This window comes from Aulonocara sp. 'chitande type north' Nkhata Bay, linkage group LG10 (assembly GCF_057382095.1).
Source record: "Aulonocara sp. 'chitande type north' Nkhata Bay isolate Kocher_YH1m ecotype deep benthic linkage group LG10, A_spYH_male_GT1.1, whole genome shotgun sequence".
NCBI classification, from domain to species: Eukaryota; Metazoa; Chordata; class Actinopteri; order Cichliformes; family Cichlidae; genus Aulonocara; species Aulonocara sp. 'chitande type north' Nkhata Bay.
In genome coordinates, this window is record NC_141353.1 from 35,136,685 (window position 1) to 35,156,015 (window position 19,331).

The 19,331-nt window shown below is 37.8% G+C and overlaps 1 protein-coding gene across 1 annotated transcript in view; it reads left to right on the top strand.

Annotated features, from left to right (window-relative positions):
• The window catches only part of LOC147321297 (androgen receptor-like), a 35,597-nt gene that overhangs the window by 11,961 nt on the left and 4,305 nt on the right, over positions 1–19,331 (top strand). The window contains exons 4-7 of the mRNA XM_086309679.1: positions 6,570–6,842; positions 15,013–15,157; positions 18,649–18,779; positions 18,887–19,038. Coding sequence (XP_086165805.1) covers positions 6,570–6,842; positions 15,013–15,157; positions 18,649–18,779; positions 18,887–19,038 — 701 coding nt within the window. The remainder of the gene's footprint in view (positions 1–6,569; positions 6,843–15,012; positions 15,158–18,648; positions 18,780–18,886; positions 19,039–19,331) is intronic.

Genomic DNA, 19,331 nt, shown 5'->3' on the forward strand with positions numbered 1-19,331 from the left:
CATAATTCATTGAAGTACACATTCTCAGAAATAAACTATATTGCTGGTAAACTCCAAAGAAGGTAGAGCATGGCAGATCGTAGAACCTACAATGGTAGGGCAAAACAGTCTTGGAGTCTAGATGCTGCTGATGGTGGAGATGAAGAACTAATATAGTGACTTAGATGGGGTGGAGATGAGTTGGAGCCAGGTTGCAACAAAGAGTCTGAAAGGCAGAGTGACAGAAGAACACAGAGATTTGAAGGATGGACATCCGAAGACTGATTAGCTTGCAAATGGTGAGCAAGAAAATGAATGGTCAGAGTAATGAAGATAGAATTGACATTGAGAAGGGAACAAGAAGAATAGGCAAGCAGCTCAAATGACCAAGAATTCAATCAGGCAGTAGAATACAGATTTCACGTCAGAGTTTTGCTTTGCAGCTGTACCATCCATTGGGTCGTATTCCTTTGTTTTGAACACCTAGAATTGGGCTTTGTCCAAAAGCAAGCAGTTCTCGTTATTGTAATTCTAGCACAACACTTCCAGAGTTCAAACTATAACATTAGTATTTCACATCTCTCCGTTTGCCTCAAGGTAGAACGACCTTTTCCCCAGCAATTTACCCTAATTCCTCCTGTCAGATTCCAAAGTCTTCCCAAGCCAGGCAGAGGCTCAGATCCCTTAAGAACTGTCATCCAAAATGGTTGAATTCAAGGTTACGTATATCTGCTATCTGGGCAACTTGGATTAGACAAAGACTTGAGGTTAGAGCAGTCAAGTAGTAACCTGTGAGGTGCTGGTTTGTGTCCCTGTTTGCATGCTTTCTCTGATTGATATAAATAAGATAAATTCCAAAGATGTAGGATGTAAATCAAAGCAGAATGCAATTATTTGCAAATCTCATAAATCCATATTTTATTTTAAAAAGATATTTAAACAGATATTTTACTTTTTCATGAAAAATAATAACTCAATTTAATCTCAGCAGTACATCTCAATAAACTTTGGATGGGGGCAATAAAAAGCTGTAACCCCATGTTGCAACTAATTGGGTTAATAGAGAACATGTTAGTAACATAAGCATTTATAAAAATAATATCTTACAGAGTTTCTTTGGAGTAAAGATGGGCAGAGATTCACCAATCTGCAAAAAAAAATGCATCTACAAATTGTGGAACAATTTCAGTAAAATGTTCCTCAACATAAAATTGACGCCTTTGAACATCAAGCACTGATTATACTTATACTATAATATCATCATTGAAAGAGTCCCACAATCTGGAGAAAGATCTGCTTGCAAGGGACAATGTTGAAAATCAATATTAGGTGCCGTGATCTGAGTAATGTCCTCAGTAATGTCCAACCCCCAAAAGAACTCAGCCTGCCCAACAGATGAAGCTGACTTTGGCCCCTGTTGCAAAAGTTTAAGTGTTACGTGACCAGTCCAGTTTAGTGTTACAAGGTGAACTCCCAGCAGTTTGTTCCTGACCCTGATGTTCAACAATGTGATGGGAGTTTTCTCTGGAAGTCAACCACCATCTGCTTCATATAACTGGTGTTTGAGTTCACACTAGATGACAAAGTCAGTGATGACCTTCCTGTTCTCCAGATCATTCTCCTCAGATACACAACCACTGATGACTTTATCATAAGAGAACTTCTGGAGGTGACATTTAGTGATGTTGTATCTGAAGTCCGATATAAAGAGTTAAAAGGAAGGGAGAGAGCACTCTTTCTGCTCGGTGACAGCTCGTACTCTCCTTTTTCTCCCTCCCTCGCTCACAGACACATAACGGGTATGGCAGTCGATTCTCCCTGCAGCACTACATTGCCCATGAGGCTACATTCTTTAGGGCGATGCCTGTAACACTCTCTTATTGCTTTCATATTAAATAAATTTTTTTTATATTTCTTCACGTCATTATGAGACGCAAGATTGAGACACAGGCATTTGAGCCTCTTAATTCGTGTTTTGTTTGAGTTTCCACCGGCGTGGAATTGCCAAAAATAGCGAGGGCATAGCCTAACAAAGGAAAGAGGAAAATACCGCCGTGTAATCCTTTTATTTCAACAAAGTAACTGTATTCTGAATACCCCCTTTTTAAACGGTAACTGTAACGGAATACAGTTACTCATATTTTGTATTTTAAATACGTAACGGAGGTGCATGTATTCCGTTACTCCCCAACACTGCCTGTGGACTACATATTACATCCCAGTCTGTGGTTTTGAAGCAGTCACTCAGCCTCTCACTGGTCTCCTCTGACAAGATCTTCACAGATCAGGTAAGATTTTGTCACGGACATTATCTCAAAAAACCCCAAAAAACTTTTTGGAAAACATGTAAACCTCTGAGCTAAAGAGGAGAGGGACTCGCTGCATCTCTGACAGTATGGGCATGTTTGAGTGCCTTTGGACTTCTTACACATCTGGACAGGCACCAATGCTGAAAAGTATATACAGGTTTTAGAGCAACATATACTCCTATCCAGACAACTTTTTCAGGCGTGGCTTGGCATATTTCAGCAAGATAATACTAAATCACTTGCTGCAGCTATTAAAATAGCGTCATGAAACAAAAATGTGACAGTGAATACCCAGGACTGTTGCCCAGCTAGACTCTTATATCGCACAAAGATGGGACAATGTTCCTCTCCAAAGTCCAGGATCTGGTCTCCAGGCAAATACAGACTGTTGTTGAAAGAAGAAGGAATACTACACTGTGGTAAAAACACAGCCATTAACGTGGTACACTTAGTTGGTTTAAAAATGTGATAATTTTCAAGTTCTCATGTGATTAAAATATGGGTTTTCAGCGATTCTGTTTTCATTTAGATTTTATACATCGTCCCAAACTTTTTTGGTGTTATCTAATAATTAACAAAGATCTTGATTTCACCAATATTAAAAACACCAATTTGTTCAAATTCATATAGCACCTGTACTGTTAAAGAACTGGAGTCATTTAGTCTCTCTAAAACCTCAGAACAACCTTTGTGTGACTGCCAAGATGCTTTTGACAAATACTGATTTAACTAATCCCTTTATACTGGCAGCAATAGCAAGACAAAAATCATAAATAACTAAAGTTCATTTACTTATTTAATTAGATTTAATTTACTAAAATGCTATATAATATCTCACCATTTTCTCTTCAAAGAAAAAATCCAAGTGCTCATTAGATATAGAACTAATTTTTATGTTGTTATTCTGTTTGTTTAGTGCAGTCTTTTCAGAAAAACACACAAAAAACCCCATTTTAAAACAGTAATTAAAACACTTAATGACAGTTGTAAGCAGTTACAGTTTCTCTCTTGGTGCTTAACAGCCAATCAGAAAACTCTCAAAATGATTTAACTGAAATAACAGACTTACCAACCAAAACTGGTTAGTAAATAACATGAAAGGAGGGCATTACAACATGTCTTACCAGGACGAAGAGACAAAAACAGGCAAAATAAACTGAATAATAATTTCTCTTCGTTAACCTCTGAGCTTTCTCTGCTATTTCTTTATTTAGTTTTAATGTTTTCTGTGCAGTCAAATAGTTTTTTTTCTCTTTTTTTCAAATCAGCTGCATCACACACGATATCGTGTGTACAAATGCATAAAATACTATACAAAAAACAGAACAGTAGTAATTAAGAGGAGATAATGAACACTTCTTTCCAGAAGGATTTACATTTCATGCACTTACTTGACATTTTGACAGGGACACTAAATCTGTGTTTCCAAGTAAACACGCTGCGGTGTGAAGTCCAGAATGATCACTGAACAGAAAGTTTTACATTGTCCCAGCGTTGATTCATTGTTTTAACGCTTCAAAGCTAAGCATATCAAACCTGATACATGTGTTTTTGTGAGTCTTTGAGAATTCTACATTCCATTGTGATTTTTTCTCTCTGAAAAAACAAAATAAATTGCATGAAAGATTAATTAGATTATTTCATGGTTCAGAGTTAACTTCATATCTATTTACAGTTTGCTGGTATTTAAAGTAATACAAAGATAAAATAGGAAGAACTAGTAAAGGTTTAATAAGTTTTTATTCTTACAGAAACAATTAAAAAATATATTTATCTCCAAAAAGCTGACTAAGAACTGTTTTTAAATGTTTTATTAATCTAGATTCGTCACATCACAGCAATGTAAAATTTCAAGGTATTTACACACTTACGAGCTAAAAATAACTTAACCTGATTGTAATATGTACATTTATCCTGAGCGTATTTCCCTCACTGTTTTTTGAATAAATTATTTGAATGAATTATGTTATTCCATTCAACTGAGTTTAAGCTGCATTTTTCCCAAAACAGAACTCAAATGCCGTGTGGATGGATGGACAATATATATGATTCTGATCAAAATATTATATTGTTGTCCTGGTGATTTCATTACCATATATTATTATGGTATACAATGTAAAGAACTTGCATGTTGAATTTACAGTTCTTATGTTTATATAGAAATGTGAGCATTTCTCTGGCACGTGACGCTTTGTGACTTGGTTTAATGTTCAGTTTTGCCATCCTATCACACTTTCATAATTTCAGAAACAAAATTTACAACTAATGACAAAACTTAGAATGCAAGACATTACACATGAGATGAAGTTATCCAAAAATAGAATTCTATAAATATTGTGATTGTGATGCAGATACTATCAAAAGCAACTAATCGACCTGGCAAAAAAAGAGTGGTAAAGTTCGCCTGTGGAATTTGATATGAGAGAAAATGGGTTTGTTCTGGATAAGGGAGCAGCTTATTTACTGCCACTTTGAGCTGGAAATATTGACACGGATGCCAAAGCGTATGCAACGTATGCAAGTTAATGCAGGTGGTTGTCACTGATTTGACATATTTATTGTTCCTAGACCAAGTCTTTGAGCGTAACAAAGCCTGAATCCACCCATTGGGTGTCTCTGTCTCTTTATATTGGCTTCAACTCAAGTATGGAGAGTGTCACGTTGGCTCGACCCAACCATTTACATTGTTCTCTGCAAAGATCAGATGCCTGCCTGTGTCACCAGTTGAGAATCCAAAGGAAAAAATTTTAATAAACCATTTTTACTTGAAATATTTGTTATTGGATCAGGAGTGGAAATGTGAGACTTACAAATTATCCATCTTATATAATCTGCAATTTTCTTTCAGCTCTGCCACTCCTGAGAGAGACTTAAGTCGTGTCTATAACTGGCAGCTCAATATTTATCAAACTGAAGAGCCAGGCTGCAGTTTTAATTAGACATTCTTTACACACAGAAGCTGCAAGAGGCAATTGCACGACAATTAACAGTTACTTTTTTACTGTCACTCAGCTTTGATAAAACAGATTAAAAATTTAATATGTTCCTCATAGTCTGATTCTCCATCTTCTTGTCTTTTTTGTTTCCCCCAGACACTACAACAGATTAATTGTCAGAGAAATACATTGTAAAATTACGCCTGTACAAAAGATCCTGTTGCACTTCAAAAATCGCCAGAGCACACAAGTGTGTGTTCTTCAGTACACTCATCACATTGTTGCCATTTGTATTTTCCTGTCACTTGCTCTTCAGCAGGGCTGACATTCCCAAATGACAGGCTGAGCCGAAGCTTAACCGTTCATATAACTGTTCTAGGAAAAAAATTATAGGTGATCTTAAATCTGACTGCTAAAGAGCTAAATGTATTTGGCAGCTTCTCCTGCTCTAATTTGGTTTGTAAGTGCAGGTTGCCATATGGAGCAGCTGCTGCAGGATTTTCAGCATTTGTGGAGGAAGGAATTACAGCTTTGTTAAGCTCAAGATGGGAAACCAGTATGTTTACTTTAACATACAGTATTTGTTGGTTTTGCTTTTGTTGTCTTTGACTTCTTAAGATACATACATTGCACAAAGAAACACAATTGTAAGGTAGAAATGCACAATTTACTGAACTGTGTAGTTAAAGGAAATATTTTAGGACTCTGCAAAGGCAAAAAGAAAAAGAATATTTTCATGTCCGCATTACCAGTAAGGACTCGCACATGATGACAGTAGGCTTTCTATCAGACGAGGCTCATCTGTTCAGTGAGTCCTCTTTCAAATCAAATATGATTCAATATTCTAGTCTATTAGTAGCACAGTATTGAGTATTATTGAGACAAATTTAATATTTCTTTTAAAATAGTTCACGGTCCACAGTTGCAGTATGGGGCATTTATGACATATTATTTGGAAAGAGGAATGCAGTATTTCAGCAGTACTTGTATGGTCTGTTAATGCTTTTTTTCTGGTTTCCTATAATATTACATATAAAAAAGAGCCATATGTTCCAGATGGCGTGTGGGGATGTAATGGATTGATTTGATTAATTTTCATTGAAATCAAGCTATCAGAATGATAACTGAAATTTTTTTATGGCATCAGCCAGCTGCTGTTAATAATAACACAATTTTATTCTGCATATATCATTTAGGCAGAATGGCTGCTACAGGATAAGAAGAAACCTTCTCCTTGTATTGGTCCAGATGTAGATTTGGATTGATAACTTAAAAAAATCTGTCAAACCTGAACTTGATGAGAACTGTTACCTTTACAGACATGAAATCATTTTTTTGTTTATAGCACGTAAGCTGAAGAAGATTGGACAACAAAAAAGCCCAGAAGAAGAGCATGGTGCTCAGGATCCAGTGGATCCACATGTCTCTCCTAAATCTGGTGTGCAACTGAACTCCCACCTGGTCTTCCTCAACATCCTGGAGTCCATTGAGCCAGAGGTTGTGAATGCAGGCCATGACTATGGCCAGCCGGACTCCGCTGCCACCCTGCTCTCCAGCCTCAACGAACTGGGAGAGAGACAACTTGTCAAAGTGGTCAAATGGGCAAAAGGATTGCCAGGTAGGACAGTGGTTGCAGCAGAGGTGATAAGATTATCTTTTTTTGCTTTTGAGTTATCATTAGCAGATGGATCCAGTTTGATCTTTAAGAGATTAGTACACCGGATAGCCTGTCTTTGTGTCTTTGCCCAGTCTCGAACAGAGGCTGCCACTTTTAAATTAAAAGTTAAAACTGTTACTCGTTTAAGCAATCGGCAGGCACAGAGCAGCATTAGTAATTGTGTTTAAGAAATACATGTACATCTGCTCTCAGCTTTGTTATGGCCTCTACAAACTCCTGACAAAACTGTCTAGCCACTCTCTTTCACTGTGTTCATCCAACTGTATGTCACAGAAACAGCTTCATAATGTAAATTGAACTTTTGTGCTTACGCAAACTTAACTATCCAAAAAGTTATTGCCCAAACACAAAACCTGGACTTCGCACCTTTGCGTAATTGGCTGGTGATTTTGTTTCACTGTCATTAACCAGCATGAAACTGGCTCGTCACTGTCTGTATGTGATTTGGTGCTGGCAATGTAAGGTTCTGTGGGTTTATGAGAGCTTTTTCACTAAAAAACAGCTGCCTGCTGATGAGAGCAAAGAGAGTGAATGAAACCAATACAATGAGCGAAAGAATGCCAAAATGCTCCAAAGAGCTCAGAGGAACTGAAGAGTGAGGTGAAGATTACTATGGCTTTGTAACTACAAGCCTCTCATCACATACAAGTATTATTTGATCAGTTGTTAAGATGAGAGAGAAAAAACACGCGAAGATAAATTATTCTTTTTTCTTCAAATTCTAAATATGATTCGGTCTCGTAAGAACCATCCAACCTGTAAGACAATGAAGCGGAACAGCTCTAGTGATAGATTTTTGAGCTGCAACCTGTGGCCTTTTTTCTTTTGTCTGATAGGAAAAATGTAACAGGAGAAAAGAGGTGTCACTGTGCTCATACACCTGGACACAAAACCCAGACGGACTGTGGTGGTAGAGCTTGATGATTCATCCCACCAAAAAAAAAACCTAAATGGAAAAAGAAATCAGTTATTTTCCAGTCACAGAAAACTATTCTTCTCCTCCTACCCATAATAAAATGTTTGAAAAAGGTTGTTTTAATAATTTGCCCCATATTAAAACACAACAATGAGGAAATTCAAACATGTGCAGCAGACATTGTTTAATGACTGAGATTTTGCAGCTATGTGAAGATTTAGTAGTTTTGCCTGTAGGTTGTTAGATAGATGCTCTTGTGTGTGCACCATTCTGCAGTAGTTACCATATGACGTCTCATTCAGGTACTGATGACATTCAAAATGTTATACAGAAGACTAACAAACTGATAATGAGATCTCAAAACCAGTACGTGAAAAAAGATTTTAAAAGAATAATTAAGAAACTAGACATTCTAATAAAAAAGCTGGATTGATTGGAATGAAAAGAATTGGAAAATGCATTTGATAATTTCAGACCTCATGGGCAGGCTGTCCCACTGGTGTGAAGCATAAAATCTAAAAGCTGCCTCACTAAAGGTTTTTGACCTGCTCTTTGGAACATCAGGCCATGTGCCAGATGACCCGAGAGGCAGTTCTGGTGCAGGTATGGCAAGCGAATCACGCAAATAGTCTGGTGACGTTCAGAACAAGCATGAGCATTTTGCAATCTATACAAACACAATTATTGGCACAGACAAATAACATTCAAGTTCAAAACAGGCACAATTTGTTCCTCACTCTCTGGTTCTATAGTCTACACTCACAGAGAGTTTTCAAACAGATGTCACTTGACCAAGCAGAAATGTTTTAGTTTCTGATCGCTGAATTAAAGTTGTGTACTCCAGCCACACAGCCAAGTGTTTTTATTTTTTATTTTATTTATTTTTGCATCAGATTAAAAATAGATTTGGTGACACGTTATACTTAATTATGAATCAAAGACAACACAAAAGTTTGTTGTTTGGTGTTTGGGGGGAATTTTGATAGACTTTAAGATTTGTTGCTGGGGAAGTCCCTAGCCACAGCCTATTCATTCTTTCACCCATTCATTCATTCATGTTTTTTATTTCCCCCATTCTGTCCTTGGAGAGGGCTGGATGCCTTCCATTCTGAGCAGCTGGAGAGACAAGAGGGAGGGTATTCACTAACGGTTCACTAATTTCTTTTCTCCTCTTTCTCCCATTTCTCCACCATTTCTATTACTGTTTTAAGTTCAAACTGTCTGCATTTGTCCTGGACAAAGGTTGTTCTGAGGTTTTAGAGAGACTTAGTTTCAGTTAGTTTCCAGAGTGGATTTTCTTGTCTCTATTGAATGGAGAACGTGTCAGAAGCAAGATTTAGGAAAATCAGTAAATAATATTCCAGGTTCACTAAATCATTTAAGTTTAAAAGCCTAGTTTTTATTGTTGTTAACAAAAAGTTTTTTCACATCTAATTTGAGTTAGTAGTAGTTTAGTTTACTATAATAACCTTGGTTGTGGGCATCGATCTACTGACCTTCTTTTCTCTCCCATTCTAATTCCCAGCCACATGCGTATCCAGTATTTTAAAAGACTATAAAGAATCAGCATGTCCTGTGTCATTATCAATGACTTAGCATAAAAGACAGATGTAGCAATCATGACATCACCTACTGCTCTCTGAATTCTGAAGCCTCCCCGTTTGGACAAGAGGGAGGGGTCTTGCTAGCCAAAACTGATATGAAAACTTTATGGAGGTCAGAGTTAATTTTGAGAGCAAATTTTTATTTAGTTATTTAAGCAGATAAATGCTTTTAGTTTTAGTCGACTAAATATCATAAGATCATAGAACCTCCAACCTAAAGTTGGTTCGGAGTTGCTCCACACGAAATACAAAGCATCTTCTTTTACCTGACATCAAATGTCAAATGTGTCCATATGTCTACTCTTTCCTTCTTCATTGATGTCATGAACTGCTGGTCTGTACTATAAACAGAGGTGGAAAGAGTACTCAAAATTTGTACTCAAGTACAAGTACTGTTACACTGGTTAAATTGTACTCAATTACAAGTAAAAGTACTGGTGTTAAAAAAAATACTTGAGTAAAAGTACAAAGTACTGTTCTCAAAAACTACTCAGAGTATTAATTACTTTTTAACAGACTGATGTTTTATTCTGTTGTCAATAGCAGGCATTCAACTCGATTCACCAGTATAAATATTTATGTTCAAAGCACATTTTTCAGATGAACAAGGTATAGAAAGGTAACTTGTTTTGTAAATAAATGTAGATATAAAAGAAGGAATTTTGTTTGTTAAAACAATGACAAAAATGTTTCTGAACATGCGTAGAACCATTTAAACTTTTCCCCATACACTGAACAACAGGCAGGTAAGTGTCTTAAACTCTTAGCATTTCTTTCACACTTTACTTTCTGAACCTTTTGTTCAGTTTCAGCAAGAGCTGGTTTTCTAAATTAACAGAGGCAATCCGACTTCGTTTGGCAGTGAAGAGTAGACCAGCACAGCTAAAAAGTCGTTCACACGCAGCAGAAGCAGGCAGAGCTGTGTTCAGTTTAAGAGAGAGGTTTTTGATGGCTGAGAAGGAGTGCAGCAGCTCCATGGTGTCTGTGGCACAAGCAAGATAACCATCAAGCTCAACTGCACTTTGCAGCCTTCTGGAGATTGGTCTGGAGAAGAATTCATCTTCATCAGATGACTCTCTTTGCTGATCCTCACTCTCATGCTCTGTCGTTTCAAGATGTTGTTTGATGTATGTCAAGGCTGTAATTGCAAGTAGATAACACAATTTTGTTATTTAAATTTCAGTGATTATTCCTGAACACAAATTTAAAATCGGCAAATTCTCAAAAAGGATTGTTTAGTATTCAGGACAGACCATCAATAACTTACAATGTATTAGGTGAAATACTCACTTAAGCATGTGTTCAAATGTAAAAATACACAAAAATGGGATCACATGAATCCTTACCAGCCTCTATTACATCTGCTCTGTCAGTCCAGGAAGTCTTGAACTTGGGTAAGAGGACTGCAGCTGCAGCCAACTCTGGATCCTCCATCATCGCTCCAAAATGCTTTTGAAGGCCATTTTGCAGGGCTCTGATGAGTGGCACGCATGTCTTGCTTGATGTCTCCAGCCTGCTAAGTTTGGACAGTAGTTGTTGGATTACTGGCAGGAGCCATCCCATAAAGGAAGTGGACTCAGACTGAAGGATGTTTGAAGCTTTCACCAGTGGCTTCATGGTGGTACAGTACTCCCTTAGGAATGCAACTTCTGCAGGACTCAACCTGTAAGACACAACAACAAAACCCACCATGACTATAATAGGGATCTTCTGATTTAATATTAAGAGTCTGCTCACGTTTTTAACCATCCATTAAGGAAAATTCACAAAATTTGCAACCATATTGGTAGGTGTCCAATTTTACTCACATTTTCACCTTGAACTCCTCACAAATGCTCCTGGTGGCATCTTCCCCCTTCTCATCAATGGCAAGGTAGGTTGAATTCCATCGTGTTGCATTGGGACGAATGATCTGTAGCTCACACTTGTCCTCTACCACTTCATTAGCCAAATGAGATCAGCCAGTTTTGTTCCAAATGGCCTGGCATTTTGCAAAGGTTGCACGGGAGAGCCTCTTGTAGGTGTCATTCATGCTCTCTGCTAGGGCAGCATCAGATGTTGCCACAAGGTTTAGCAGGTGACATGCACATCGCTGATGAGGCGGAAGTTGATACTCCAAACCAGAGTCTTCATCAAGAATTGCACTTGCCTCATGGTAGTCCCTATGGTCAGTCAGGTCAAGAGTTTCTGGGTCTGCTTCATCTTCAGCTTCATCTGCATCATTTTGTGCCCCAAACATGTGGAAGGCCTTGACAAAGTTGGATCCACTATCAGTTGTGGTTCTTACAACTTTGCCTCTAATCTTGTATTGGCAATGGATATCATCAAGCGCACCAGCAAGCATGTCAAATGTGTGAGACCCTCTCAATCTTTTGCATGCTAGTGCTGCAGATCTTCTTTCCAGGGACTCTTCCTCTATCCAATGGCATGTGACTCCAAGGTAACTTTTCTGATGAGCTGACCAACAATCAGTAGTGGTAGCAACAAATTTGACTTTATCCAATGCTGCAACCAAAGTCATCTTCATGTGATCAGCAGCTTCACAGATTCTGGCACGGACAGTGGGTCTGGAGATGACTTTGGCTTGAGGTTGTAATGTGGTAACCAATTCTTTGAAAGATGGCTGTTCTACCACTGCAAATGGCTGTAGACCCTCACATATGAAATTGATGACAAGCTTGTCAACAGTTGCTTGTGGAACATGTTTGTTTGCAGCTCTCAACATCAGGTCTGGTAACTTGGCTTGCGTATTTGCTGAGCGCTTGTTTGGTGTGGCTGTGGTCTTTCGCTGACGAGATGTTGATGCCACAGTGATATTGTACTGCTCAATCTTCGATGGATGTTTCCTCTGTAGAGATAAATATTATCATACGTCAGGTTCATACATTACTTCATAACATCACTGTGATTAACACTAAAGGAAAACACATTTTTAAAACATTATTCAACTAGACTTGAGCTAATCTTTGATTGTTGAGCATAGTATAAAAGAGTGGTGAATTGGTCAAATTTTGCAGATATATTGCTGTATTTATTTACAAGTGTAAACCAATTTTGAACGATCATTGCAAAAAACATGAATTTCTGTATACATTCTAAGTTCTGTAATATGTATACTATCTGTAAAAAGAGTATCGACCAATGTATCAGTATCTAAATTTTTAACTCCTTTTTATCAGTATCACCCTAAAGTTTTCAGTATTAGTCAGGTCCTAAAAATACTAAGAGAGCAAAATATGTGTATATAGCAAATCTAATTTAAGAAAAAGGGATCACATACACAAAAATGCTGCCCATACAGCTAACAAATAAAAACAATCCACATTATGTTCTTTAAAAAAATATATCATATTGGGAAACATATAACCCTACTGATTAAGAGCCATGTCACTATGATAGACCTATATCAGGCCAACTGATCCATCAATCGGGCTCTGGTACATGTCAGCTGAGAGCTGGAAGATTAATTTGAGATGCAGCTCAGCACTGTGTTCAAGTTTGTTTGTTTTTTTGTTTGTTTGTTTTTTTAAATAGGCCAGCTGATTGTAGGCCTGTGAGTTTTAAATGACTACAAGTTTAATTTATTGTAATGACGGTGGTTATCCAAATAATAAGCTAAAACATTCCTACGAATTGTAGCTCAATTATGCATGCACACACGCACATTAGCTAGCTCCGTCTTATTTTAATATCAGGCTAACCAATGGCGGTGACAATATCTTAGCCAAACTAGTAACCTTAAAACACATGAAAAATAAGAAAGCAATATCATACACGTATAGTTGTAAAACCTCTTACCTCAATGTGTTTTTTTAGATTAGATGCTGAAGTCTTGTAAGCTGAAATGACTGTAGAGGTCAAACAAAGTTTGCACTGCATCTGGACGCTGTCTCCTTTTCTCCCTCTGTACACGAAAAATTCCTCCAGGTATGGCCACGGGCACGCGTCCTCCGTCTTTTCTACGTCGTTTTCATGGTTGACAGTGTTGTCCTCTGTCTCCATTTTGGCTTCTTTGTCTCCAAATCTTCCGTCTATAAAGTAGTTTATACTCCACCATTTAGCACCTCCAGACACCTGTGCCTGCTGCTGCAGCGGAGTTTATTCTTTGCTTACGTCTTAAATTGGCGCGGTCTCGATTGCACGGCGTTATTGGCTGCAAAAATGCAGACGAAAGGTTTGAATATTAATTCAAATTGTGGGCGTACTCAGTAGTGACTTTTGATTTTATAAGTAGCGAAGTAGATTACATGGTGTAAGTTGTACTCAAGTATGAGTAAAATTACAAACTTGAAAAATTACTCGTAAAAGTACAAGTACCCAAAAAATGTACTTAATTACAGTAACGTGAGTATTTGTAATTCGTTACTTCCACCCCTGACTATAAATCATCATTACTGGGGTTGTCAGAACTTTATGCGCAGTAGCATTAATGACGGATGCGCTCAGAGGCACGACCTGTATAGAGCAGTCGGTCGTGCACAGCAAAAAGCTATATAAAGTCTACCTTAGACATGTGTGTCACTCAAGCTAGCAGCACCCCATGAGAAACGGGCCAACTGTTTAAGTGTTCACAGGAGTTTGCACCCTTGGCAAGAGGACTGAGTTTTCACGGTGCTCAATGATGTCCAGAGAATGAGCCGTGTGTGCTGAGGAAATAAATGGCGTTCTTGATCCCAAGGGCTGCTACAATTGATATATTTTGTCACATTTTGACAGGAAACAAATAGGAAGTATGGGAGCTACATGAGCGATTACTTCTGAATGGATCTCGTCTCCTTCCAGAATATTTTCACCTCGTTTTTACGTATTGTCACGTATTTACATTGCATCATAGTTTTTGTCCTCGCGGATTATTTTTTATTATTTTTTTATTTAGTTGTTGTCTTATTTTCTGAAGAAAAAAAAGGTAGTTGACAAAAACTAACAAAACTTATTGGTCAACGGGTCTGTACGTCATAGCAAAGTCATGTAATTTGCCAGATAAAAATGGCAACACTGACATACTCTCGAAGTCCAGCTCATTTAGTCAGTTTAGCAGCGGTGAAGATTACCAAACAGCAATGGACTAAACTCTGTTTTCTGGGACGTGTGTCAGTCAGATTGCTTACTCCTCTAACTTTAAACCATAACAATATCAAAATTGGATGTGATTTTACCTAATTAAAATGTACAAGTCCTATATGGTAGGAAATTACTTGTACAGAATCATTTCTTTTGCTCGTTTCATTGTTCATCCTCTTTTAAGTCTTGTTTTTCAACCCAAGGCGGTCACTAGAACAGTCACATAAAGCTGTGGCTATGGCAACTCTATAGCTCAATTGGTCGAACAAGTGAAAGGCTGCCGGTTTCTGCCCATTTGAACAGTTCCCTTCATGTCACTCCCTTTGCTCTTTCTCTGCTCTTCAGTTTGTTCTCTACTACCTGATGAAATAAAGTCTGAAAGTTTCCCTAAAAAATAATTTAAAAAAGTGTATATAAAAATGCTGAGCCCTGGCACAATCTTCAAACTCACGTAATCATACAATAAGTGCTTTGATAGAGATTAGATTATTTCATTTTTGATTGTGATTGTGTGTGTGTATGTCCCCAGGTTTCAGAAATCTCCATGTGGATGACCAGATGACTATCATTCAGCAGTCATGGATGGGGGTGATGGTGTGTGCCTTGGGATGGAGGTCCTATAAGAATGCCAGTGGCAGGATGCTATACTTTGCCCCAGACCTTGTGTTCAATGAGTATGTCCAGCTCTGAATTCTAGAATTCAATAATCCTCTGAAAGGATTCCATTAGTGGGTCACTGACATGCTGCGCTCCTCATTATATTTAGAGATCACCACCAGCGAGAAAGCAGCTGCTCTCATTTGCCTTCATCACTTTATCTTCCCTTCTTCCTTTCATTTTCTTTCCCGTTCACAGACAAACAGAAAAACATATCCAGAGTTAAAAATGTAAAGCATAAATAGTTTCAGGCTTTTTAAAAGAGTGTGTTCATCCAATTTTCTCCTTAGGTGTTCTTTTGTTGCTGTGAAATTAAAGTAAGGAAAATTTTTTAGCATTCAGACTCTCGTAACACCGCAGAGTGCAGATGAATCCGATCTGAATATTTCAGACGGCAACAACAATGGTGATGTCTGTGTGAGAGTTAGTGGGGAATACTAATGTTTACAAGAAATGAATTCTTATTTAGCTCCATCAAATGCTGACTGACACAGTCTGCTGGGAGTAGATAACACATATCAGTTGTTGTCTGGTTCAAACAGTGTAAGCAGGTGATGTACAGGATCCTTTTACACAGTAGTTTTAAACATATGTGCAGCACCAGTGCAAATTTGTTACAGCCTGAAAGAAATGTGCAATCTGCATACACCAGCCACTTTATTATGCACAGTATACCTGTTCAGTTTCAACAACTCATTACGTTTATGTGTTACAATTACAGCTAAGACAATCTGCCAGATTTTGAGCTTTAGAAAGGGGAAGAAAGATGATTTAAGTAACTTTAAATTGGCGTGTTTTTTGAAGTGTTTCAAAAACTGCTGATCTACTGAGATTTTCCTGCACAGCCATCTCTACAATAGGATTTACTGAGTTCAGAAAACGTGAAATATCCAGTGAGTGGCTATTCTGGGTGAATGTTGATGTCAGAGGTCAGAATGTAAAATGACTCAGACTGCTTTAAGCTTATAAGAAGAGAAAATCATTCATAACCACTTGTTAGAACCAAGGTATACAGAAGAGTATTTCTAAACACACAATACATCTGTCTAGCCCAAGTTGGACATATTGTGTGTTCAGATGAGCACTGGATACCTGAGTGCCACTCCTTTCAGCTAAGTACAAGAAACTGAGGCTGAAATTTGCATGGACTCACCAAAATTGGACAACAGATAACTGGAATAATGCTGTGTGGTCTGATGAGTCTCGATATCTGCTGTAACATTTGGATGGTAGGATCAGAATTTGGTGTAAACAGCATGAAAGCATGGATCAATCCTGCCTCAAACATTGCAGCCTAGTGTTGGTGATGGCTGATGGCTGCTTTTTATCGCACCATGTCACAAACCTCTGATCATCTCACGCTGATTTCTTGAACATGATAAGACGTTTGCTGTGCTCAAATGGCCACCACAATCACCAGATCTCAATACAGTAGAACTAATATGAGATATGGTGAAACAGGAGATTTGTATGAGATTTGTATCATGGGTGTGCAACCGAAGTATCTGCAGCAGCTGCGTGATGCTACCAGGTTAATGTGGACCAAAATATCCAAGGAATGTTTCCAGCACCTTACCATGAAGAATTAATAGTTCTGAAGGCAAAAGGGCCCTAACCTGACACCAGTGAGGTGCACCTAATAAAGTAGCCAGTGGATGTAAATTTGAAAAATGTTAACTTAATGTGATGCAAGAATACAATACCAAAATCAGGTTTTATGCTCATAAATGATGAGGATATTTTACTGTATCAAGTTTCCATAGTGACTGAAAATACTTGTGAGTATGAACAGTTTTTAAAAGGCTAAATGACTGGCATTTTCACTTAGTAGGTTCATATTTAAAATTGTTAAAATTGTAGGTAAAGGCAGCATCTTCTTGAACACAACCTCTTTTTTTTAAAGTATGAAATGTTGAAAAGATAGTACTCTAGGTAAGTTCTATTAAAGGGTTACTCCAAGGATTGGAAGTTTGATAGAGTTGGAAGAGGATGAGATCATGACCCTTAAAAAAGAAATGTTTTAATTGTAATAACCTCAAATAAGTTTAGCTCTTTCCTAAAATAAAAAAAGACATATGTACTTTTAAGTATAAAAGAGTGCACGGATTAAAGAATGGAAAAGCATTGCCAAAAACTGGATCAAATGACTGGATTAAATGAGCTGAATGCCTGTGAAGTAGCTACACAGACAGGTATTATTTGGGGGTAATAAAATATAAATCAAAGCAACATTCAACAGCATCCAGAACTAATGTGACTTTTCAAAAAGTACAGCCATCTACGTCCAAAATTCAAATCCTGCTAAGTCACGGAAACGTGATTGTGACCACTTTGTCAGTTGTTTTTCAAGGTGTGGTGAACCAGGAGCTCAACTTTTAAGGACAGATTTGGGGCTGGTGGAAACCATAAAAGTCAGAAATGTGGATAATTTAAACTAAGTGAAAGAAATGTGAGCAGCAGTGTTACTGCACTCAAGTACTCCTTGTTACCTTTGAAATTAGCCGCTTACCACTCCTACTCCTGCCGAGCAGGCTGTCCTTTAGAGAGGGTAAAAACCCTATTACAGTCAACATAATTGGAGAATTAAGACACCACAGTCACATCAGATGTACATTTATCAGGCTTAATTTCATGGATATAATAAAACAGCATTACCACTTCAACATGAGACAGCCTATCAACTGCGATGCTATCGAGATAGAATTAAAGAGCAGTCATTTTCTTTTCAGTATCCAGACTATCATCATGAATCTGGGGAAAAAACTTGCTCTAACCTACAATTTATTTTTACCTTGGCTCATAACTCATCGTTAGCTTTTCCAGAAAGTCCAATATAATTGGATTATACGCTTCCTGGTGACTATTATTCATATATACCGGCACATATTGGAAACTCTGCATTTATTTCTTGTGAGAAGGTGGAAATTCAGCTCCATTTCATTTCTCTATCTCATGCCATTTTTTTTTTCAATTTGAGTTTTTTTTTCCCCCTTGACATCTGTATTCTAATTCCCAAAATTTGCTTCATTCTACCTTTATTTTCTCAGAATAAAAAATGTGAATATGTTCCAAACTGTCTTTTGCCGGCTTCATAATAAGTGACAAATTGATTTCGTGTTAGAAGAGATGGCAAAGTTTGATAACAAATGTCTTCTTTGCCCATCATTCAGGCACGAACATTAAATTCCCAATCAGCTCTCATCATGAACTTTGAGCTTAGGCTGGATGACTGGATTTTGGTGTAAAAGAGTTTTGTGTGTTTTTAACGTCCTCAGCACTAATGTCAAAGATGACACAGCACAAATCTGTATTGTTATAATGTGATTCAAAGACAGTGTGCCGGATGGAAATGGATTTAACCTCTGACATTCTTTCCTCTTCAGTAGTTACTGATTACTGGAGAAATGTCCAAGGTGTAAAGCAATTTCTCCTTCACCTCTTGCGATTTGAACATTCCCGTTAGGTTACATCCCCTCATCCTGACCTTTTTTTTCTCTAACGTTTGCAGACACAGAATGCACGTTTCCACCATGTACGAGCACTGCATACGGATGAGGCATCTCTCTCAGGAGTTTGAGATGTTGCAGATCACCCAGGAAGAGTTTCTCTGCATGAAGGCCTTGCTCCTCTTTAGCATTAGTAAGTACTCTTCTGCGTGCCAAAAATGAAAACATAAAGAAGTGGACATACAGAGGAGTGAGTACAGTCAGAAATGAACATGATTTTTTTCTTTCTATTTTCACCAGTTCCCGTTGAGGGTCTGAAGAGTCAGAAGTACTTTGACGAATTGCGTCTCACCTACATCAACGAACTCGACCGCCTCATCAACTTTCAAACGACTACGAACACATCTCAGAGGTTCTACCAGCTCACACGACTCATGGACTCTCTCCAGATGGTGAGTTGGTGAGATGTTTCTTCAGGCTAAAAACAAAAATCCTTATTCCAAAAAGATACATTCATACTTTTGTAAACGTTTCTAAAAAGCCTCACTTGTGGATGCATGGAACATGGATGCACTTTTGCAAATTTGAGAGAAAAAAAATGGAAAAACAGTGTAAAGAAGGAGCTGTAATTATATTACACTAAAACATTTGTTGGAAACACATCCAGTTAAATCACATAGGACGGAGTACTTTAATAGCCCATAACAAAAAACATCCTTCATGCTAGTATTGGAAAAGAATCTGA